At 39.2% G+C, this 25,080-nt stretch overlaps 2 protein-coding genes across 12 annotated transcripts in view; one reads left to right on the top strand and one right to left on the bottom strand.

Moving 5' to 3' along the window:
• Positions 1-19,531, top strand: part of map2 (microtubule-associated protein 2) — a 93,145-nt gene extending 73,614 nt beyond the window's left edge. For 7 of the 11 annotated variants that reach the window (XM_061054206.1, XM_061054205.1, XM_061054208.1 and 4 more), the window contains 11 exons: positions 16-258; positions 644-781; positions 1,863-1,924; positions 4,079-4,220; positions 4,798-4,854; positions 5,322-5,623; positions 10,021-10,113; positions 13,168-13,260; positions 14,962-15,043; positions 16,660-16,772; positions 17,703-19,531. In XM_061054206.1, the coding sequence (XP_060910189.1) occupies positions 16-258; positions 644-781; positions 1,863-1,924; positions 4,079-4,220; positions 4,798-4,854; positions 5,322-5,623; positions 10,021-10,113; positions 13,168-13,260; positions 14,962-15,043; positions 16,660-16,772; positions 17,703-17,924 (1,547 nt within the window). In that variant the 3' untranslated portion in view covers positions 17,925-19,531. The remainder of the gene's footprint in view (positions 1-15; positions 259-643; positions 782-1,862; positions 1,925-4,078; positions 4,221-4,797; positions 4,855-5,321; positions 5,624-10,020; positions 10,114-13,167; positions 13,261-14,961; positions 15,044-16,659; positions 16,773-17,702) is intronic. The other 4 variants (XM_061054207.1, XM_061054210.1, XM_061054209.1 and 1 more) reach the window with 4 other exon arrangements.
• Positions 19,532-20,268: 737 nt separating this feature from the next.
• myl1 (myosin, light chain 1, alkali; skeletal, fast) lies at positions 20,269-25,080 on the bottom strand. Its single transcript, XM_061054217.1, has 6 exons — positions 24,872-25,080; positions 24,055-24,082; positions 21,856-21,999; positions 21,168-21,341; positions 20,990-21,067; positions 20,269-20,452 (listed from the first exon to the last, which is right to left on the bottom strand). The coding sequence occupies exons 1-6, from the start codon at positions 25,001-25,003 to the stop codon at positions 20,424-20,426; spliced, it is 585 nt and encodes a 194-aa protein (XP_060910200.1). The 5' UTR covers positions 25,004-25,080; the 3' UTR covers positions 20,269-20,423.

The raw sequence follows: 25,080 nt of genomic DNA on the forward strand, positions 1-25,080 counted from the left end.
CTAACAACACTGCAGATGATGACAGGAGCATGGCAACGGAGCATATTGAGCCATTGCCCCAGATGTCCAGCCCAGTCAAAAAGCCGGCTGTGGTCCAGGGCAAGCAGAGCCACCAGAAGAAGACAGAAAAAATGGAAAAGACAGTCAAACAAAGGGCCAAGGGAGGGCGGCCAAAAGGCAGAATCTCCACACCAGAACGCAAACCTGTTCGTAAAGAACCTGTCTACATCCCAAGAGAGGAAGTCAGGAAGAAAAAAGGTTGTCCTTATTCTCTTTCTTTTTCACTTTGTTTTTTAAGAAGAGGTGGATTATTGAGTCACTCAGTTAAAGTTTATCATCATGTTATAGGTCTTGTAGTCTGTAGTACTTCATATTGAGTGAAGAGATTTAAAAATGGGCTTCACAACATAATATACCTTAGCGTTGCTCTTTGCCGTTGAATATTCACTGAAAACACAGAAACTTTTTATGTATTGATTGACACAACTGTCGTTAAAAAATGTCTTTTCAGTATTCTACAAATGCAACAGCTACAAAGGAGATTGATGGGAATTTGTATCCTGCAGAATTTCATCACTGTCCATCATTTATCATTGTAATTCTTGTGCTTTTGACATTAACCCTGATTTCTCCAATAATGTAGCTGTGATAAAGAAGACTGAGCTTACCAAGAAAATAGAGACTCAGACTCAATCCCCATCCAAGAGGAGTGCGATGAAACCATCAGTCCGTCATACCCGACCCACCCAGCACCACTCCTGCCCTAGAAGGAGAACCACAGGTGACATTTTGCCACAAGTGGTGCTTTCTACAGGAAAGACCTCAGAAGGACAATTTCCACCTGTCTTACCTCATCTGTAAACTTCAGTTTGGTTTTGACGTCCTTTTTTTTATTGGTTGCAGTAGTTTACTTTGGTCATGTGTGTGTCTGATTGTATTTTATCACAATAAAAATTGTCTTCCAACAATTTATTCATTCATTCTGCTTTATTTATGTTTTATTTTGTGCACATTCTCTTTGTTTTAAGACTAACTTAGCACCAAGCTGAAAACATGAATTTTGGTTTAGAGCTAATTTGATTGCAGAATTCATTGAACACTTTCTAAGTAGAAAATGTTTGTCACTACAGCTTGGTCAGCAAAAAAGTTTTTCTGCTGTTGTTAAGTTACTTTTTAAATACATTTGTCCTTGCTGTTACCATTTCAAGAAAACTCTTTTCATGTTATTGGTTCTCTGATGCTTTGTCCAGTGATATAACGATATTTGATAATTGATTCATGTATTTGTATTATTTATGGTTATCTGGTCATCAGTTAACTGGTGTGAAAAACTTAAAACTTTTCTCCCTTCTCTGGCTAATTTATGAATAACATTATCCATCTAAGCTTTTTCCACCCTAAGGTTGCCAGGCAACAAGTAATCCAGGGTTTTGTTCTCCGGACCTGATACTATATAACAGTCTGTAATGCTGCTCTGTCCCAGAGGCAGTTTGCACTCCATTTTCCCCTGACGGCCTGAATTCTGTGTCACTGATGATGAAAGCTCTGTACGATGCGGCATTGCCCCAATTAGATTATTTCCAGGGTTGACTTACATAATACAAAATCCCCCATTCTGTGTGATATTTTGCCAAATCTTTACAGAGCAGAGCTCTCAAGGGGCAGCAACCCGCTCTATACAGAACATTTGATTTGTTAATTTGTCACAACGGTAGGTTTGGGAGTACAGAGTGCTTTTATGGCATTTCTGTAGGTAGGTCATTGAAAACGCTCTCCCTTGCTCCCATTCAGTGTATGAAGGTTAAATATGTCTCTGTCTCTGTCAACTATTTTCTGAATTTGAAGTTCTGTCTTTCTTTCAGAGGTGCTACCAGACAGTCGCCAGCCCCTTAGTGTTGCCAGGCAGTCTCGCGAAAGAGCATCGGTGAGTATAGTTGCCTGCATGACAATGGCATGATCTCCAACACAAACAATCTCCCACTGAAATACAGACAGACATTAAAGCTTAACTGGCAACCACCCTAAAACTCCAAGTAAGGAACATCAATCAGGAGGACGAATTGCTTTTCAGGAGATTTCTATCTTTAGTGTGAGAGACTGATTGCATTGTCACTGAAAAACTGAAGTATCCTACATCAGATCGGCTGTCACTCATTTCTTTGGTGTCTTTCATTATTTAGAGTCTTGGAACTGAGAGGCAAATATGAACCTCCTGATTCTGAAACAGTGCACAAGATGCCTCGCACATCTTTAGTGCTGACACTTAAAACGATAACACCCACATAATTAAGCAGTACATGAAGAAGAAGCTTTTACTTATTAACTTCAGTGAGTTTCAAAGAAACTTTATTATCCATCTAGATAAACACATTGAATGCTGTTTAAAGCAAGCACAGTCTACCCTCTGTCTTTATAAGCCCTAATCACTGCAGAGAACAGTGCTTTCTGTTTTCATAATACCATCACTCTTAGCTGTCCTTTGTATTTAAGAATAAAATGTAGATACTGGTTGCTTTGGCCTCTGAAAAATGTTTGTTATTGTTGCCTTGCTTAATTGAAGTAGACAAGAAGGATCCATTTAGAGATTTTTTTTCTTCTGAGTGGGTGTTGCATCACCTGGTGACATTTCTCCAGCGACTGCGGTCGTGACTCCATTTTACACCTCCACCATGGTAATCACAATGATTGTGTCTAAAATAACACAGTTTCTACATTTCTTAAATGTCATGCCAATACAGAATACATTACAGAATAATGTAAGCTTGTTTTATTACTTTGAGTCCACACTGTATTTCATTTTTGGTTTTAACATTTTATTTTCAGTCTTTAAATGCATCTGACACTTAGGCATGCAGTCTGACATGAAACCCTACATGATCATTGCAAACAGTTTTTTGTGTGCACATATTTGATTTGCATCTTGATTTTATATTTTTGAATTTGTTACTGAGATGCTTTTCATGACTTTTCATGAAAGGCTGTTTTGGCATAAATGCTAAAAAGCTAGATGTAAAGCTAAGGTGTCATTTCCTATCCCCAAAAAGCATTCATCTTGTCCACATTGTGCTCTGAAAATGTATGTTGAAACACACTGTCATTTACACTAGACTTTTGTCATCCTGTGTCCTTTACTGTGATGCCATGCTTTCCATCAATGGGGACTCATCGTTTTACCATCTCAGTGCCATTCCAATTGTTTGCCAATCACGAAGATCCCGACCTCCATTTTCAGACTGGCTTTCCCGTTAGATAGACCTCGAACCACGACAGCAGATTCTTTACGCTCCCCCATATTACAGAGATTCATAGCCGAGGTAAGTGAATGGTAGAATAGCACTTTCACTGCAGGAGCTCTGGGGGGAAAAATCCAGAATAACTTGATTTGAATATTACACACCTTTAATGACATGTTTTAACTTTAATTAAATGTGATTTCTGTATCAGTTCATGGATCTTATTCTTGTAATTTGATTTCTGACGGACTTAAACATTATTTTTTACTCCAAATGTCAACTTTACTAAAACATCAAAATGTCCTTAAACTAACCATTCCATGGAATGTGATATCTTTGGATCACATGAGGAAGTGTCTTCAAATTCAGCAAAAATGGTCTTTGTTATTAAGGAACGCAACTGTGCATCAAATCGGCTGTTGTCTGGTCATGACCGAGCTTCTGGTAGTGAGAGCTCTTCAGAGCCTCTTTTCCTTTTTGCTCTACACAGACCGTTTTCTTGCATTCAGCCAAAGCCCATTGAGATATTTGTAGATGATACTATTCGTACTACAAATGGAAGAAAATAAACAGTCCTGAAGGGAAAATCTGCAGCCAAATAGAGATTAAAGTCGCTGGGTCGTAATGTCTGTTGTGTTTGTCTTGCTCCTAGAAGAAGTGTCTAATGACAATCACATGCAAACAGTGAAAGTGTCAGTCTTTGGTGAAACATATGATGAGGTTCACTGCTACTTTACTGATTGGCAGAGGCATACAACCATGTGGAGGAAATTATAATTGAAATTAAACAGAGCCTCACTGGTCTAAGGATGTACCTCTGGTTTTTCTTTTGTCTTTTCCAACAGGACGGTGGGTCATGGAGCCCTGACAAGAGGTCTTCTCTAACGCGGCATGCTTCCATTCTGAGTCGTCGTGGTTACCATGAACATGAGGAGAGTTCAACCTCCATCACAAGTTCTGGTTCAACAGCACCTCGAAGACCAACATGTAGGCTGAAGCTTTTGCCGTTATTTAAATATTCATTACAGAGGATCTTATAAAACCAGCGTCCGGCTCCATCAGCCTCCAGAAGACTCCAGAACAAGTTTATTCAACCATTGTACCTATTATGATAAATGATGTCTTGAAATGAACTAAGGTCAACTCAAGTCTACCCAAGTTCCTGTTATCTGATCAACTAGCTTCTATAACTATAATTAATACGTTTATGTTATCTGTCTTTATTCTTCTATGTTGTATGCCAAGTGATGGAACTTTTTAATTCAATTCAAACTTTATTCACATACATACACATACCTATACATGCACATGTTTGTTTTTTAAGAAGCATTTAAAGGGAAAAAGAAAGTGTTCAAATCTAAACTGTAAATATGAGTATTACATCTTTTACTCACAATAAGATATTGTATTTCCTGATTCTTAGCTCCAGTGTATAATGTGGATATTTGTCAAATGTAGAACATAATTGTTCTTTTGTTAGTTTTGATATTTGATACCAATTTAGCTGAAATGTCTAATGTGGTTTTTTATGTTTTTGAAACATTTTCCCTTATGTCTCCTGCAGCGTTTCGGGCAGAGATGAGGGCAGAGCACAGGACAGGACGAGCCGCTAGTATGACAGGTAGAGAGGATTCTTCAGTGTTCTCAAATGATTTAAGGCACAGTCACTGTATCGGAATGTATCAAAATTATACACTTTTTTTTAAAGTAATAAGAACAGTAAGCTAATGCAAATTGATAATATATTTTAATAGTCTACATGATATATGTTTTATCTGCAATTGTTTTCTAAAAAAACATCTCTTATTTCCTGTTGAATAACCAGACTTAGAATAAACTTTTTGTGGTAGGTCAAATAAAAGCAGAGACAGAGTGCTTATACCTATAAAGAATCACAGATATAATGGTTGATGTTACCACTGTCACACCAAAAAAATTATAAAATGAATGTTAATAAATCTGATATGTTTGCAGGGCATCACATTGTCATTGATAGTATTTCTTTTTTCAAATAATAGGACCTAATGATTCTGTTTATCTTCAACTTTAGCTGCAACCATCACCTTCTTACCTCTCCAACATTTACAGAATCAGTGCGATCCCGTTCCGCTCGCAGTGGCCACTCCACCCCCCGCACCCCTGGCTCGGCAGCCATCACGCCGGGAACCCCTCCCAGCTACTCATCATCCTCTAGGACTCCTGGAACCCCACGCTCCCTCAGCTTGATGTCCCAAGAGAGAAAGGTGGCCGTGGTCCGCACGCCACCCAAGTCGCCTGCAACGACGCCCAAGCAGCTTCGAATCATCAACCAGCCACTGCCTGACTTTAAGAACATCAAGTCAAAGATTGGCTCCACAGAGAATATCAAGTACCAGCCTAAAGGCGGACAGGTGATGCTCTTCCCACTCACTTCCCTCACAATCTTCTCTGTACTGTAAATACTTTCCTTTCTGTAGTTTTGTATTCATACCTAAACTTATTTATTGTCTTCTATAAATCTATGTTTTTTACTTCTTAAAGCAGAGTTTGACATCTTTAGCAGGAAATTTAATTATTTCCATACCAGCATCATACAACAAAATATAAACTATATCATTCATGTCTATGTTCAATATAAATGTTGATATCTGCACAAAAATATCATCAATAAACAATGAGCTTAGAAGTTCATTTCCTGGAATTAACAATGCTGTAATGATGATTAACATCTACTGGCTTTCCTCTGCCTTGATATAGTATGTTTATTTCCCATGCTCTAAAGCTCTATCCTACCCCTGCCTAATTAGTTGTCTTTTTCTTTAGTCCCTTAGCTATCCTTTTCCACTGTAAGTCCTCTTGCCGTACTGCTGCAAGTGTAAAATCAAGAATTAAGAAAGATAAAAATATGAAGGTTACAACTATGTACATTAAGAGTTAATATATAGTTGAGCATCTGTGGCTCAGTGGAAGAGTCTCTCAACTGGAAGGTCTGGGGTTCGATCCCCAGCTCCTGCAGTTACATGTCAATGTGTCCTTGGGCAAGACACTTAACTCCAAGTTGCTCCTTCTGCTTTGTTGGCGGCAAGTGAATGTGTATGAATGGAATTAGTTAATACTGATGACCACACTATAAGCAACCTCTGCCATCGGTGTGTGAATGTGGTTTGAATGAGTAGGTGTAAAAGCATTTTGAGTAATCAGAAGTCTAGAAAAGCGCTTAACAAGCTCAAGTCCATTCACCGTATACCAAAATGAGCATTGATTAAAACTAAAGACGTTTGAAACGAGGAGGAAACAGAAATAAAATAATACATACATTTCCTGGGTAACTTATATTAGTTCTCTTGGGACCTACAATTTTTGATAGCTTATTTTAAATAATGGAAAGTCATAGGAAAGGCATGTTCCTGTTAATGATGATAGAATTCTAAAAATGTCGGATTTCTAGACTTTGTGTATTGATGCTCTCAGCGTTGCCAAGTGCATCCCTGTTAGGGGTTGGCGACTTGGCGTATTTCTTTCCTTCATGCGTGTTGCTCTCAGGGTTCTCAGGAAGGTGTTGTCGATTGGTTGAATGATTCTTCAAATATGTGAAGCACAGACTGACAGACAGAGATCCCATACTTAGGCAGAGAGCCGAGGTGTGAGCGAAGAGTGTCAAGAGTGTAGAAGAAGAATTTGTGAACCAAAGCCAAACTCAAAGGTGAGAAAATATCCAATTTAGATTTGTCAAATGGCAGGAAAGAGGACTCAACTGGGGTGTCCCTGTGTACAAGTAGGGACAATAAGCAGCTTTTACATCATTGAGATATTAAACAAGCAAATATAGCAATGGGCCTAAGCTCACTGACCATGTTACTATACATACATCAGTATTTCTGATGAAGATGAAATTGGCCTTTATGATGTCAAATGTGTTGTGATTTTGTCTCTCCACCCTAAACTTTAAAATTGTGAAGTCTCAAATTTCAATAAATAGAAACATGACCTGACTCGGACATTTCAATAAGTTTGTCTTAACTGTGAGCAGGACTTACCCCTTAAATGTTCACTCAACTCTTCATCCTGAAGACAGCACTTGTAATCTGTATTAAGAAATTGTGTTTTTGAAGCTGCACAGAATCTGAATAAGCAGGGAGTTTGGGACTACAAACTCGCCAATTTGACAGATATTATATTTCAGCATGAGTCCGAAACACAACGTCAGCTTGGCAGTGTGTCTGAAGCCATCAGCTTTTACAAGCCTCCACTGATGACCTGATTAGTCCAATACTTGGCTGCCATCTTTATGGCTCGCCTGTGCTGCTTTGTGCATCCAGCCAAAGAACAGGGAGGGATCATGCTCCAAACGCCTGCCCGTCATCTGCAGGAGAACCTCTCCGAGTGGATTTAGTGAGCATGTTTGCAGTTGTGTTGTTGTGTGTCCACACATGCAGGCTCTGTTCAAACGCTGTATCAAAGACGAAACTGCTGAGCCTTACTTTAAATCCATCTCAGAGTGGAGGTTTCTGCAGGGTAAAAGATAAGACTGGCTCTTCTTAGATGACCTTTGAACTTTTTAATTTCTCAAGAGCTTCCAAATTTGAGTTTATTTATTTATTTATAAAACTTTAAATCCCTGCATGTGGGAGAGGTTGCTTTGGCAGAACAAGTTCATTGCTAGTGCCACATTGGAAGGAATTGATGCTCTAGTCTTGTGACTGTGAAAAATGATGGCCAACCTTTTAGCCTTGGGGACAATTGAGGTTGTTTGTTTGTGGTAGGTGAATCTGTCTTTTTTTTTTTTTTTTACATTTGTGAAACACTGTGTTACAGATGGATTTAACAGAGTGTATACACGCTGCCATTTTTAATCAATTCATTACTTTGAATTAGATTGTTTTCTTTCTGTTTAGTGAGAATTTGTTTATTTTTACACACTTGTTATTTGCTTTAGAGCCTTAGTTTTCTACATCAAATTGAAAGATGAAGGTACAGTGATTCAGTGTTTGATAGTCCTGCTGCATTTCAAGAACTTAACAGATCACTTATAAAGGGTTATACAATTGTAAAATTCTAACTTCACATTCTGTTTAGTTTTGTCTACAAATCCTGGTGACTTTACCCTCAGCCAAACACAGGACGTGTGTGGTTGTTGGACTGCCCCCCCCCCCCGGGTGGCAGTAGGTGTCTGCTATCAGAGCCAAATGAATGATGGCAGCTCTTGTATAAACACAGGGGTCAATGTCTGGGCAGAGTGATTGTCCTTGTGCTATTTGGAAACAAGCTGCCGGACAGAAAGTAAAACATTGAGTCTGCTTCTTAAGGCGATGGCTTGATCTACTTTTGATCAGATGATTCAAGTGCTTTAAAGGCATTCCACAATGATGTGTTCATGAGATTCAGAAAGAACTGTTCAGATAAACACAGAACACCTTAAAGCCGCTATGTGTGTCTCACTGACTGAGCAAAGAAGAAAGAATGGGCATAATTATTTACTACAAGTACCAGACAACTACTGTGGAATTTTCATATAGTTTTTGTATATGAACTGATTTTTATTTTATTTTAATTCCTTCATTAAACCACAGTATACACTTATTAAGGGCTCAAACATGCTTAAGAATAAAGTAGGTTAGTGAAATGCCATTTTTCAAGTTAATGCCCACACAGTTTGAAAATATGGAGCATGAAATCTGGTTCTTCGCACTTTTTATTTCCAACAGGTCAGAACCAAGAAATGCAGCACATTATAAGCTCACTTCCCATCAGTTTTCAGTAATATGGTTGCCCTTGATAAGTTTCTAACTTAGCTTAGGGATGGTAGAATCAGTGGACTAGTAACAGTTTTCACAGTTTCCCACAAAATAATCTGCTCCTGACCTTTAGTAGTGTCTAGCTGCTCCATGGTCCATGTAGTTCCTATTTCCATGCAGCTGCAGTAAGCCCTCCTCCCAGCCTCTAGCAAGCCTCTGCCCAGCCTCTAACCTGTCCGATGATTGTCCTCATAGAAGCACGAGGACCAAAATATGCCATCAGAGGCCAAACGCAGGGTCTCTTGGATCTGGAAGTCAGTGCTGCGGCTCATCTCGGTTACTCTGTGTCTTTCAGCGGCACACAGTGTGACCTGGACCAAGGACATGCTGGTACTCCTCAGCACTCTTGTTGGCACCCGGTGTCTCATAGAGCCTAGATAAGAGTGTCCCAGTGAGATCATGAAAGACCTTTACAGTGTTTAACCGTCCTGAATTAGTTAAATGTTAAGACTTCTCTTGACTGATTAAATGTGCATTTAAATGAGTAGGTACAAGTCGAATAAAAAGTCGTGGATGAAATCATTCAACTACCAATTTAAAAGTCTGTTCCATTTTCTCCATATGACTTATTGAGATTTTCATTTTGACTATTGAATAAAGCAAATCGCACAGAGCAGCAGGAACAGCTGTTGACCAGCCATTGTAGAAAGGAGTCATTTGTTTGAAACATTAAGTCCGAGGTTCTGTTCTACATTTAACTGAACCTGTTTTGTATGTCCTGACACATATTTCCATTTAAACAGATAAAAGCTCATCAGAATACAATTTGAGTGTGAGACAAGAAACCAACAGCCCAAGGCGTATGATAGGCTGATGCTTTAGTAAAGTGTGTTAACGTGTGTCAATTTACCATTCTGTATTTTTAAACTGAATGTTTATCTTAAATAGAAATGTAATCACTTACCTGAGAATAGCTTCTTATAATGATCAAGTGATCATTTCATTTTAACTTTAAAGTATAAGATGACATTTATGGTACTAGAGGCCCATAATATGTTTGTATTTCTCCATAGATTCATATTTTAAACAAGAAGCTGGACTTCAGTCACGTTCTTTCAAAATGCAGCTCCCAGGATAATCTGAAGCATAGACCCCGTGGAGAAAATGTATGTACCCATTTTTCTGCCCTCCCTCTATATCCTTTAGAGGAGAAGGGTAAAGACCATCCACATGTAGTTTGTTCCCCTTGGTTTGTTTTTGTTTTTGTGCTGTGCTGATCTTGATAGTTCATTAGTATGTTTCCATGATTTTTTTCCTCTGCAGTGTGACTCTTACCTATCCGGCTGGGATGGTATCAGTTCTCGCTTTCAAACTCCAAACAAAAGGTTGCTTGTAAAGCGTTGTATTTCTTTCTCCTAAGCCTGATACAGTATTTACCCACATGCACATGAGTGCTCAATTAATACTCAGCAACTGGTCTGACAGCTTCTCGTTTTAGCCGCCTTCTTCCTGTGAGAGCAGTGACCTTAAACTAAAAATAACCCAGCTATCTTGTACCAACCAAGGTGGTCTCGTGGTGAGAGAGAGCAAAATCACCAAAGCCATATGCTGGCAAATGTCTGTCCAGTTAAAATATCCTTGAGCAACTCGCTGGAAGATTTTTTTTCTAGCAAGTTTCTCCCATTAGGCTTAAGAAATTGAAGTAGAATAATTTAAATTGAGGTGTGCCAAATCAGAAGCTCATGAATATGGTCTATTATTGAATTGAGTTTTATTATGCTGAATATTTATTCATTTTTTAAGACTGGCCTCCACCATTTGACACGCTCATTATGGGGCAATTTGTATCCTCAGCATACAAACTCATTACAGTAAAAAAGTAATATTGAATAATCCAAGATTTTTATTAATTTGTTTATTTAACAGAGACACATGGAATGAACATTGCTTCTTTTGTAAAAACAAAGTAGATGCCATGCATACAGGTTTCTAGCCGTGGTTAATTTGCATGCTATATCCCTGGCTAGGCTTTTAGGATTCAAACAGAACCTTAAGATTAGTGTGTAAATAGATGGTACCACACTATGAATTGACCTGCAGAGACTTGGGGGATGACGTCTAAATTGAATAATGTATTTCTATGAAAGAGTTGATAACATGCATGGGTGTTAAAACCAAGCCATGCGGGATCATTAAAGGTGGCCCTATTGAAAAGAGGAGCTCCTGTCTCCCATCTGGCTCTGAGCGCTGGCTGCAGGGCAAAGGTTCATCACAGGTGTGCTGTGTAAGTCAGCAAACTACTGTATGACTGTTTTCCCCCTGCGCTCTCTGCTCCACGGCCTGTTTGGGCTGAATACGGCAAACATTAGGCTTGAAACCTGGAGTGAGTGGAAGAGTTATGTCCACCTGGAAAAAGGTTCCACATTTAAAGTCCAACTCTTTGTAGTTGGAGTCTTGGCTTATCTCCCAGAGGGGATGAGCATTCAAATATTGGATCCTGAATGTGGCACAAATTAAGGATTAAACGTACGGACAAATACATTTGGTTTGATTTCCCCTTTGTGTAGTATTTGTCTTTTCTGACCCATCCAGCAAGGGATAAGTCACATTAAATATGTGTGTCTTATGTGTGAACTTTCTCGCTGTAATTGTGTTCACAGTTCACCTCTATGAACATGTATTCTATGTATTTCAAAAGAAAGAGGGGCTCTATGTATGTAATAGGAACAGATAATACAACTTCAACAACTTGTTTGTCCTTTCTCTTTTAAATACATTGAATATGTATGTATGTGGTATGTCTTCTTTACCCCGTGTAGTTCCCATTGCTTTGACTGTGTTTCTGGGTGCAAAATGCATTTATTATTATTTATGCTATGTACTGTAGTATTTCTGCTCCGTCTGCATCTCACTGCTGCTTTCTCTCCTTGCAGCTAGAGCAAGCCATTAACCATTGCAGTATACTCATATTTTATCATCCTTGCAATCTAAACTAACGGCCTCTAGTGTTCACTGCTTTTATTTTCACTACTGAGTCTGAATGCAGAAGGAGAAAAAAAAGAAGGCTACTGTTGTTGAGTAGGGGGCCTCTTACTTGTGAGACAGAGTGATGCAGAGATTTCCTGAAGGGTTCACGTTCCATCCTGACGTAAAAACAAATGAAGCACAGTGATTTCTTGATACTCTGCATCTAAACAATTTATCCTTTAGCTGAAAAACACACTAATAGTTTGTTTTTTATTCAAAAGAAAGAATGATTCAGTTTGTTTCAGAGAATCAAATATTTTAAAAAGAAGGCCTAGGATCCTCTGGAGAAGACACAGAGCAGAGCCCTAGGGCAGGTTTGGGTACATTAGGCAGGCTGACTCAAGGATTGAAGCTCATGAAGTGAGAAGTACTGAGATTAATGTGTTTCCTCTGTTAGTATTGAGTCATCGTATCCATTTAATTAATTTTGTCTCGAGCAAAGGGGAACCACTTGGTCACATATTACTGCCCACATTACGGCAAAAAAAAACCCAACTTAGCTGCCAAGGAGAAAATATTATTTGGGAAGATACAAGATCTATTATTGGAGGATCTTCAGACCTCGAGGCGCTGCAACCTAAGAGAACATATTTAGATTGACAAAACACAAGCAATTAATACATCTTCACTTACTTGAAAACAAGTGGAAAGCATTGAGAAAATGTGAGCAAAATACTGAAAACAAAACCAAATACAGAAACAAGCTGCAAGTAGCAAAGATGACATCAGAAACGTTTTCTCCTGGACAATAAAAAGTGATGATCATAAACGGGATATGCCTTATAAAATGGAATGTAAAAGTTATTAAAAAAAGTTTTCTGTCAGAAAATGATGGTTGAAAACGATCTGATATTGATATTTCTTTCAAACATGTCACAGCCATGTACAGTATGAGCGTGTCCATCATTGTTTGTAGTCCCCTTGAAGCAGATTCTGTCTTCATCCCTGCTACTTATAAAGTTTCTCTCGTGGTTGTGGGGTCTGTATGTACGGCCTTGTTTCTGTCTCTGGTCTTAGTTTCTCATGTGTTGTCTAATTGGTGAGTTGCTTGAGATTTTCTCTTGTTCGTGTAGTTTCGACTTACAGTGCAACACATCCACGGGTCACATTAGCAAAATAGCAGTTTAATATGAACTACCTTGACAGGAAGCCCAAGCATTCTCCCACCTCACTCCTGACCTCCACCCCTGCAGGTTCTCATCCCCAGTGTTAGGCTGGACTATAGCCATGTTCAGTCTAGGTGTGGGTCGTTGGACAGGCGGGGCTACGCGGCAGGAGGTGGAAACGTGAGTCTTGTACTGCAATTCCATTGTCCCTGTGTTTATGTGAGTGCTTTTTTTGTTGTGGAGTAATGTGTGTTTAGTTTTTTCTTTACACCTTTCACCGTGCTTAACCGTTTCCTACTTTCTTGTTTTGTCACTCGCAGCAATGCTCTTTACTCCACTGCTGTCATAGACATTCTCATATAAGGGTTTGTGTCTGCTAAGAAGTTATTATGACAAAATGTTTCATGTCTACTCCTCTAACATGGAAAGCATTCAGGAATATTGCAGTGTGTTACCTGTAAGGTTTATGCTGACTGTTTTACAAGCAAATTTGGGGGGTGACAGGCAGAAAAGGAGGTGCAGGTAGGATTTGAACACAAGTCAAGGTCATGTATCAGCACTTGCTGTTGGAAAGCCTTCAAAACATTTCATGTAAATTATTCTTAATATAGTCAATTAACTAAAAGAATACAAATAAAAAATAAAGTTTAGATACTTTTTTAAATGTCTTAAGTCTAGTTTAGCAACTTTCTAATACTTAACTTCTGTTCTGAATTATTCAGAATTTAGCTTCTACCTACAATTGTTGCTTCATTAAAGTAACATTTTATTAAAACTGACAGTGCAGAAGTATAAGTACAGTGTGCAGAAAGGCAAATTGTAATGTTTTATATAGGACTGTATTGGTTGTTATTTCTTTCAACCTGTACTTCAAAAGTAATTCTAAATATGCAAAATACAGTCAAAAACATCATCAAGATATTAGAGAAAGAGTCCACATCGCTGGTGGAATTTTGGAAATATATGACGTCCTGAAAGACAAGTCAGTCTGCAGCCACAGACACAAACCACTGCCTGTCCTTAAACTCATGCTGCACATCCCTGCTAGTGTCATGCATGGCTAGGGATTCCTGGTAGATGAACGGGCTAAGATATGTTGTGCTCATGGTGTTGTGGTTGTAATGTGGCTCACAACCATAACCTACAGCCCCCTCCCCCGCCACCCTCAGGCTGTGTAGGGAAGCAGACATACTGTATATGACCACCATTATATTCCTACAAATGACAAGCATCTAAATCGATGACTTGGCCCAAAGGTGTGTTGTAGTGTTTTATATAAGCACATGGTGTATCTTTTTTCGATCATTGTGCTGGTTGTTAAACTCTCCACTCTGTTGTCTCATCTGTTCACTCCTTTAACATCACTCACTGGTTTTCTCTTTACATTCCCAGGGTTGGTCACATAACTGAAACAATCTGTATCTCTTCTTCGCCTGTGGCAACTTTATACTCACATTACTATTTTACTGTCATTCAATGAATACTATTTATATGGTGTATATTTGGCCGAGTGTCCGAATGTGCCATGCATTTTTTACAATAGGAACAAGTTACAGCACAATCTTGTATTTATTTCTAAAACAGATTGCAGCAGTTCTCTGCACATTATAAAGGACTGTAATCCGACAGTCCCTGTGTTCTGCTGTTTTACATATTCCCTGGTATTTTTTAATAATTACATGCAATACGATAAGGTTGTTTTTGAATGTGGAAAATGACAGCTTTTTATTTTAAATTCATGCAAAATCAGTTTTTTAGAACATTAGCTTCAGTATACCCTAGTTGAATCTTTTATGTGTGCATCCTCCGAGCTTGCTAGAAGGGACCTACAATTGAACTGTGAGCTCTGACCTTAAAATGATCTGACTTTGCCTCTTCCAGGTGCAGATTCAGAACAAGAAGATTGACTTGAGCCATGTGACCTCCAAGTGTGGCTCTCTGGACAACATCAATCATCGGCCAGGTAACAGTTTAAGGGATAGCAGTAGGGATGGTAGCGCTGTACGTGGGTTAGAGAAACACGTTGGTGACCAGATGGTCTCTAACCTTGAGTCTAATAGTCGAATGATGTTCCAATGTCATCTCTTTATGTTGCAACCCAAAACAGCATGAACTTCATATACACACACTCAGACATGCACATTCACAAAGCCCTGTTCTGACCTGTTTGCTCCCTCCTGTTACTCTTTTGTTACTACCTACAAATTTGCCCCACCATACCGCCTCAGTGCCATTTTTATCACAAGGTCAAAAAAAAGAAGCACAGGCATCACTTTGCAGGTTTATCAGCTAGGTGTAAATGCTGCTAGGTGTAGCTTTCCATCTGGTTATAACAGAAATCAGTTCAGCAAGCTGAAACATTACTTCACTCTGTCTCTTCCTGCATGAAAAACAAATAAGCAGTAGCTTGAAAGTAAATTTAAAAGAAATCCAAATTGGCTAACTGGAATGCCCGTTTTAAATGTAATAATGCAGATAATGAATCCACACACAGATCACATTGTCAGACTAGGTGTGAATAGAACCAAGAAGTTTCAAATACTAATGGTTTCTAAGTCTTCTTTACCTGTATACAGTTTGGAAGACACAGGGTGCATAACATTTCATCCACTGTCGCTGTTTGCAAATTGACTTTAAAGTACCATTCGATCCCATTTGAATTACAAATATGCAATGCTAGTATACAATTCATATAACTGCTTAAATGACACTTAGTTAAATGAGGTGCAGTACTAATGTATGGGAGCAAACAGTAAACTACATTTGGATTGACAACCTGATGTAATCTGTCCAAAGGCAGCTGAATGTGGGAGGTGTTGTGGATACTGGCAGCCTTTGTGTGTTTTGTATGATTCTACTCTAAGTGTGTGAAACTGGTTGTTGATAACTTGAGGATTAAATAGACTGCATCAAACATGAACGGCTTTATACATCTGATTTTTATCTAAAATGTAAAATTGTTGATCATGAAAGAAGAACTGCAAATCACGAGAATTGATTTTATTACTGATGTATCTTTCATAGCCATTGAGTAAAAAACACAATTAGTAATTCAACACACCTTTCATAAAGATTATCAGAGGTGATATAAATGAGTTTTGTACTTCCAAATAAAAATAGTCTTGTACTCTTACACTGATCCCAAATAAGAAGGATCATGTTTTCATCAGGAATTCATATCTGCATGATTTGATAACAACCTGGGGTCACTGGTTTGCATATATCTTTTTATTATTCTTGAACTTAGTTGAATAATAGTTTTTTAGGTAAACTTATGGAGGTCTCTCAGAGTCTTTGCTGTCTTCATTCAGTCTTTAGCAGTACCTCCCCTCCCCTCTAGGTGGAGTTGTGGTGACTGTTATCGACCCGGCAGCTCCATCTCTTCCCCTTTCTTATTGTGTTATTCTATTTCACATCATTTATTCCATAATTTCCCATGGACATATATGCTTTTTCCACACAGCATTACACATTCAACCTCCATGTTCAATCTGTTCCAACAGAGCCAGAACTATGTGACCAAGAGACTAAATACCACATCTCAATTTGATTGCTCCGCTTCCTATTTCCTCTCCTCAGGGGGCGGTAACGTTCGTATCGAGAGTGTGAAGCTGGACTTTAAAGACAAAGCCCAAGCCAAGGTGGGTTCCCTGGATAATGCTCATCACTTGCCTGCTGGACGCCGTGTCATGGTGAGTGTCAGCTCCATGCTCCATCCTGATTAAAAGGAAAACAAGTTTTTGAGAGATTGTCTTTATGGTCACTTTAGATTTAAACCTTGTAGGAAACATACTTAACTCTTTACATCATTTTCTATTAAGTATTTAGAGATAGACATTTCAATCACCTGATATTTACCTGTAATATGGATTGTAGATTGTAGATTTATTCATCGCTGTGACTATAGGCATTACTGTAATCCAAAAAGATATATATGCACATAGTCTGACATACTGTGGAGTTAAATAAGTATTAAAAAATAAGAGGTACTTTAAATTGTATTATTAGTGTTTATTCCTTTTTTGGTGATATTGTCTTTATTTATTCTTTATTTAGTCAGGTAGCACTGTTGAGATCAGGATCCATTTTCCAACCAGTATAACAGAAACAAAAGAACTACACAATAATCAAAGATTCAATCAAAAGGATGACAAGACACATGAAAAAAACATTTTTTTCTGTTTTGTAGAGCTTTAAAATGTCCAACATGTAAATATTTAAATACAAATACGTGCCAATGTAGAGTTTCCAACAGGCCAATCTTCCAAAAACTTGTATTCCTGTATCTGCCTGTGAGGGTAGCAGTGAAGGTATAGTATAAACCTCTATCAATAATGAATGTACATGTTTATTCAAACACCTTTCTGTACATTCTGCTTATCAAGTATTCAGTAAGACTCCGACACTCAGTTAGAGGACTCAGCAGCAGTGTTTGGGGAACATCTAGAAAACAAAGTTGTAACATTCACTGATATTCTATTTGCAGTTTTTGTCAAACTGACTCACAAATATTCAAATATTTGAACACTTGGAGATATATGAAGTAAAAGGCAATATTATAAGTAAATAATATAATAATACTTCCCCATCTACATCTCACTCCACACCACCTTCCTCTGCAGATCGAGAGCCACAGGTTGTTGTTTCGCGACCACGCCAAGGCACGAGTGGACCACGGTGCCGACATCATAGTCCAGTCCCCCGGTAGGTCCGGCTCCATGTCGCCCCACCGCCACAGAGATAGCCATCTATCATCCTCCGGCAGTCTCAACATGATGGATTCACTGCAGCTAGCAACCCTGGCCGAGGATGTCTCTGCAGCTCTGGCCAAGCAGGGTTTGTGAACACTGGATCTCTGGATTCTGCATCGTGGACATCCTCACCCTGATCCATTTGAACTCTCCTGAACCACTCCTGCCACCCTGAGGCCATCCTCAGCTAAACCACAGCCTCTAAACACTCTCACTTCAAGTTTCATCATTTTTAGTAGAGACTGAAATTAGGAGCTACTGTACTTTGGTCCTCTTCATTTCCTATTTTAAATCCAAATATGTGCTTTTACTGATTTGTTCCGTTGGCCTCTCTCTTTATGAATGATGTTGCATAGAATAGTTCAGTCTGACCACTGGTCCCGGATAACTTGTTACATACAAAGTGGGATCAGGCATTGGCTTGACTGGTCCTGGATCAGTATTTAGAAGACGCTACAGCCTCTTTTTTTTTCTACTTTTAACAAGGAGTAATGCGACCAGCACACCATGCAGCACGTATTGTTCCTGCTCAGTGCATGGACGCCAAACCCCCTAATGAACCAAGCATCCTTACTGCAAGTCATTCTTATCACCCAATATTTAATATATTTAACTAATATATATATAAATATATATATAGAAATATGTACAAAAAAATACAAGTACTTTGCCATCTACATGTCCTGAAACATTTTAAAAGGAAGTGACAATATGGCTATCAAATAAACTTGTAAAATTGCATTACTGCAAGACCTAGGTAATGTTATAACAAGCATGTATTGATTCTAATCTTAAAAGAGGCTATTTTGTAACCTAAGAAAGGATTTTAGTAAGTTATTTCCTCAACCATTGGTTTAAGATACAAAAAAAAAAGTTCATGTTTTGTAGTTATTAGTTGTTTACAGTGTTATGCTTGGTGACAATGTCAGACAGCTGAATTGGTGTTGCTAAGGAATGTATCTCAGTCCTGTTGAAGATTATCATACACTTGTACCCGGTCAGTAGTTCAAAATAGACGCAAAGTTAAAAGCAAGAGATCATTCCACACACCTCTGTCTAATAAGGAAACAAAAAGTATCTTGTCTTTACAGCTACAGATGTTCAGCTCACATGAACAGTGCGGTGGACACTCCTCTGAAAACACAGGCCGACGTTGCACTCATCAGGACTGTCTGGTGTCTGGACTGAGGAAGACTGCAACACGGGACCTGAGATTTAGCAGAAGACAAAAGCTACTCTGAAATCTGTTTGTGTGTGCGCGTTTGATGCAGATCCAATGCCGTTTTATGACGTATGCTTCCGTACCTGGATGTTTTGTTGCAATGTGTGGGAGAAGAAAGTGGAGAAAAAAAAATATTTTGAAAACTCATCATAAAGACATTCATGAAGAAAAACAAAAATGGCCGAGGGAACTCGGATCCTGTTTCATCTCTTAGGATAAAAAAAAGTGTTTGGGTGATCTAGTTACTTTTTCAGACATCATTTGTGGTATATCCTGCCTACTTAATGCCCTCACCTGAGATTGTTTGCTTCTGTGTTTTTCTGCATACCCCATCTCCGTGTGCCCCCTTCCTGCCTCCTGCTCTACCCTTCAGCAACTGTAAATGTATTTAAAAGGTCAAGTAGATGTAAGCAGTTTTTCTCTTGTTGATATGACAACAGTTACAATAAGTAATGACAATAAAAAGGACAAAGAGTGACACTAGAGTACTGTCTTCTGTTCTGAATACCATTGAGCCAATCGTCAGTGATTGATTGATTGATTGATTGATTGATTGATTGATTGATTGATTGATTGACATTTTTGAACATTTTCGTCTTTGTTTTATTTTCTAAAGTTGGATAAGGAGGGTGAAACCTCATCGGTCCAGGAAGTACCAGTCATCAGAAACTCAAATACAAAATGAAGACAGGGCCCGGCTATGGTGTAAAAAGGAAAATGATGTGGGCTAAGCTAATTGACAGTTAGCTTTAGCTTGTGCAGAGCCATGATACATGTCCCCTAAAATAATTCACTTGTCATTTGATACGTTTCTTGCTGAATTATTTATGCAGATGATTTAGATAAAATAAATAGATTGAAAAACTTAAAATGGGAGTTTGTCAAAATTTATTGTGAAATGGCAGAGGAAACAATAAGTTAAGACCTAGGGATGGGTTTGGTTTAGGAGTGGATACATCTTGATGGCCAGTCCTGAGCCAAATCAGTCACTTGGCTGTCAGAAAGAGAGCCAGCCAGACAGGAAATGACCAGGGAGGGATGGTCATCATGATCCTACCTTCCCCTCCATCACTGGTCCGCTCTGAATACCAGTGATGTTTAAAAAAACATCAACAAAGAGACGATGGGACTTGTCTGAAGATGAGGATATAGAAACATCTCGCAGTAGGAGGAGGAGGAGGAGGGGAAAAAAGCACCAGTTGGAAAAAAAAAAAATGTGTAGAACACAACAAAATAAGGGTTCAGGAAATGACATCTCATAGTCCTTTGTTCCCCCTGCTTCCTCAGGTGGTACAGGAAACAGTGAGTGGATGTCGCGACACCATGGGGTCTGCACATATATGATGCTCACCACTGCAGTGACGGGGTCCTTACACAGACATGATGTGCTTGACAAAGGCTGCAGATTAAGACCAGGGCAACACACAGAGAGGACAGAGAGAGGAAGACAAAGTAAACAGAGTTAGTTCTAAGATTTATTATTAAAAATTTTTATGTATTTCTCTAAATTACTTAAAACGATTGAGATAAATGACTAAAAATCCCTCTACACAACTACACAAAATACCTGACCTACCCTTTAAAAGAGCAGACAATTCAAAGAAAGAAGAAGAAGAAGTCAAGATATCATGACTATTGGTCCTTAGTATTGACCATTGAAGATAATGCTGGGTCCTACGTTTCCCATAATACAACTCAGCGAGATGTTGTCAATAACAACATGGGTAATTTTTTCAAATATTGTAGGACCCTTCATACAAACACGGCAAAGTGTTTTTACAGCCAGAGGGATGATCGTTGAGTAAACAAAATTAAACTTGTTCATTTCATATATATAGGCTATATATATATATATATAAACATAAATTGTGATAAAGAGAAAGGATTACTATGTAAGAATATATGATGAGTCATAATGTTGTCATTTTTGGCTCACCCTCATAGTTGATACAGCCGTTCTCATCCTCCTGTCCGGCCATGAGAGAATCAATCTCAGTCTCAGTCATCTTCTCTCCTGCAGGGGGAGGCAAAAGACAACAAGTTTTAGTAACATATACACACACTCACATTCACACACACATACACATGCACACTGGTGTCCTGGCCTGACTCACCCAGTGTTGACAGAACGATACGAAGCTCAGCGCCCATCACTGTGCCGTTGCCCTCCTTGTCAAAGACGCGCAGACCCTCAACGTAGTCCTCAAATTGGGCCTTGTTTGGGCTGTTGATGATGGACTGGAGCATGGGCAAGAAACCCTCGAAGTCCACTCTCTTGCTGGTCATGTCTGCATAAAGGACGTTGAAAAAGTAAGAACATAATATCTCCGTTGAGAGATCCTTCTCAAGGCATTTTCAGTGGCAATAAGCCCCTTTAACATGTTTTTGCAGTGGAGCAGGGTCCTGTTTTGTGACATTTTGGAAGGATGAAGTTTTGTTTAGACATGGCATTAGCATTGACAATTTAAACCACTAGGTAGGTGTGAAAAGCAGTTTTCTCAGCCTGTGAGTGCTTTTATCATTTTTTTTTTGGAACAGATGTGTTTCATGTGTTGCCTCCTTTACAAAATTTTGGAAAGACCAGTCCTGTTAATAATAATGATGTAAACATAAAAAAAAAAAAGAAAGGAAAAAAGTAGTATCATACATGTCTGCACACTACTTTCAGTGTATTTAGTTTGAGAGTACTGAACATTTTTATTCATTAACAGCTTGGTTTAAAATGATCAGATTTCAATATAACACATTTCAAAAACTTCAGCTGAGTCTCTGATCTGAGCTAATACTGAAAAAGTCTCTCACCCTCAGCGCTGGGGTTTCCAAGCAGTTTGCCGACCTCTTTGTTGGTGGGGTTCTGTCCCAGAGCGCGCATGATGTCAGCGATCTGGCTGTAAGACACCTTGTTGTCACCCACTCTGTCGAACAGACCGAAGGCCTCCCTGTAGTCTGCAAAGCAAAAGGGAGGAGAGAGCACCTCGATGAATCCAGTGTTCCCGTGTTCATCAGCTGATTTCTGTTTGTTAGGGCTTCAATAGTGAGTGTATATATTCACAAGATGAGGGACTTTGAATGATTTCACTGCTGTAGTATTACACTCTGTGAAAACCCCCTGTAAGAGGGAATGTTCCACTAAAAGACTTTCACACAAGTTTACCAGTTTAGTAGGTTTCAGTAGTAAGTTTTTATATGTGCTTTCATTATTCGTTTTGGCTCATAAACTACAGTTAACACAATCAAATAGTATTATATTAGTTAATATTTTCACATCAATATACTTAACCAAATAAAAAAGTATGCCCATTTTTCACCTACTATAATAATCATGTAGTATCAACACTAAAGACAGTAGTAAAATTGGCATTTTTATTTTATTGCATAAACTTGACCAACTATTTATTTTTATTTTTGGGGGGGCTTTTTTATCCCTTCATGTAGAGATAGGAAAGTGGCCCGAGTTAGAAATCAGGGATAAAGAGAGAGCTGGCGAGACATGCGAGAAAGTAGCCACAGGATGGATTCAAATCCAAGGCCGCCCACTTTGAGGACCACAGCCTCCGTACATTGGGGCGCACGGACTAACCACTAGGCAACTGGCGCCTCCTGAACAACACTTATCTTTTTACTTGTATTTCTGGTATTTGAAATCGATTTAGAAAATTATTTACAAAGTAATTTCATGTTTACATTTTTTCATGAGCGCCTTTCAGGGTGCCGATAGCCTAGTAGTTAGTGCCTGCGCCCCATGTGGGGAGGCTGTGGTCCTCCAAGCGGGCAGCTTGGGTTCGAATCTGACCTGTGGCTCCTTTCCCGTGTGTCATTTCCCACTCTCACTGTCCTGTCTAAAATAAAGGCATAAAAAGCCTTTAATAAATAAACCCTTAAACCTTTCAGGGTATAGTAATGAAGGCAGCTTGCTGTGTGAAGTGTAGCTTTATGCTAGCCTGCCAGCAGGTGGAGACAGCCTCTCTATTAACTGACAATGGACATGTGTAAGAAGGACAAAACATCTCCATAGGTGGTGGTATAAAAAGCTGAATGGAATGACTCCTGTCGAGCTTTGTCACCTCTCCTACTATTTCTATCCCAGCTGTCTCCTCTCTCTCTCTCTCCCTCCCTCTCTCTGTCTCTCTCCCAGCAGAGCCATGGGCTCTTTTAAAAGACCACCTTGGAATTGATAAACATAGCTGAGAATATGAGCCCCCTCCTTTTAAAGGCAAGGCCCTATGTGGGAGGGGGTTGGGGCTAAGTAGAGGGAGGGAATGCTGACTGCAGTGTAACAAGCAGCCGCCAGACATCAGCTCTGGTCCTGTTGTATCCAATCCAGGGTCAGGAGTCACTGGCCGGTTTTTATTGTTATCTTACAGTCCTTATTTGACTCCAATCTGCATCTGTGTAATTACCTCAAAAGAGCTGTAATCTTTTGTTTTTACTAAAATGATAATATGTATTTGCACCTGTATGGGTTATTGATTTAGTGACATGGGACCCCGTGCCACAAACAAACAGCCAATGAAAAATGTTGTGATATCAGGTCCAAGGGTTTGGCTGGATTGATTTGTGAATCCCTTTTTACCTGAAACCAGCTAATTTACTTTGTTTGATAATTAGTGCAATCATTTTGGACTGGTTTTGAATTAAACCCTGCAAAAGATTAGCATTGGATGCACAATACATTACTTTTCTTTTACAGTGTAACTTGCAAAATGTTGCAAGGTTTGCAGCTCACAATCACAATTTTATTTTAAATTTACCTTCACTTCTTTTGCACAGTTTGAAATGTTTTTTTGTACTTAGAATGTAAATGATACTTAAATTGATTCAAAGCTTCACAAAGCCAAAATCAGAACAAAACAATAAATAAATAAGGGTGACCATCTGCTATGAGCACTTTTCGATCCAATGTGAAGGCATTGTGCATGCAGGCTGACATTGAGTGAATGTGCATCTTTATTGTGTGTGGGGGTGTCACAAGGTTGCAAAGGTGAAATGAGGTGTACTTACCATCAATCTGGTCTGCGCTGAATTCAATCTAGAAGGCAATGCGAAGCAGCCATATTAGATACAGACATACATTGCAAAAATTTCAACACAGCACAACACAACTTTAATTCATAAGACTGACATAACTAGGCATTTCCATTCATCCACTTTGATTAATTCGGCTTACACAGGGATAAAACTTGTCTCTTTACCAAAATTAGATTCACATGTTGGCACTGGATCTCTGGAGGTCCATCTTTAGCTGCATTAACATGTCCACATTTGGTGTCACCCTGCTGTGCCTTCAGACATTAGTCACTTCTCTCTGAGGCCAATCAAGAGATCTGGGGGGCGTGGTCTAGGACGCACTGAGCTCTCCATGGTTCTACTCTGTCTCATTAGACCTCTGAGTGTGGTCCTCCAAACATGCAGCTGTTCTACTACATCACAGCACAACAAATGTTCCAATAAATGTGTAAACTTTGTTTTCTCTTTGCTCTTCCAATCTTTGCATAAATTAATTAAACTAAAAAGGCTTTTGCGACAACCCTCCGCACCTCAATTGTCTTTCCTAGGTTGCACATGCAATGGCCGCAATCACAGTGTAAATAAATGTACAGCTATACTCAAAGTAATCCATTGTTATTTTCATCCGTTCTTCAATTGTGAGGATTACAAAAATATAAAAGATAGTTGTTTAGTGTTGGAGACCTCAATGACCCCTCTGGGACTCACGAAAGTCGTTTAAAATCTTTCAAACCCCAGCTCTTCCTGGGCAGCCATCATCAAATCTCCATCCCTCCCCACAGCAAAGCTTGTACTTTCACGGACAATGTACCTTCACGGCGGACAGGTCGACAGCGGGAGCTGCGGCAGGTGCAGGTGCTGGCTCGGGTGCTGGTGCAGGTTCTGCGGCCTTTGCGGGGGCCTTGGCGGGAGCCGCTGCCTTAGGGTCCTTCTTTGGTGCCATTTTAGCAGATAGTAGAACTAGTTCGTTCCTGAACAAACACCTGACAACACAAGGACTGAGTGGAGGGGACTCGGAGC

This window comes from Labrus mixtus, chromosome 13 (assembly GCF_963584025.1).
Source record: "Labrus mixtus chromosome 13, fLabMix1.1, whole genome shotgun sequence".
Taxonomy (NCBI): Eukaryota; Metazoa; Chordata; class Actinopteri; order Labriformes; family Labridae; genus Labrus; species Labrus mixtus.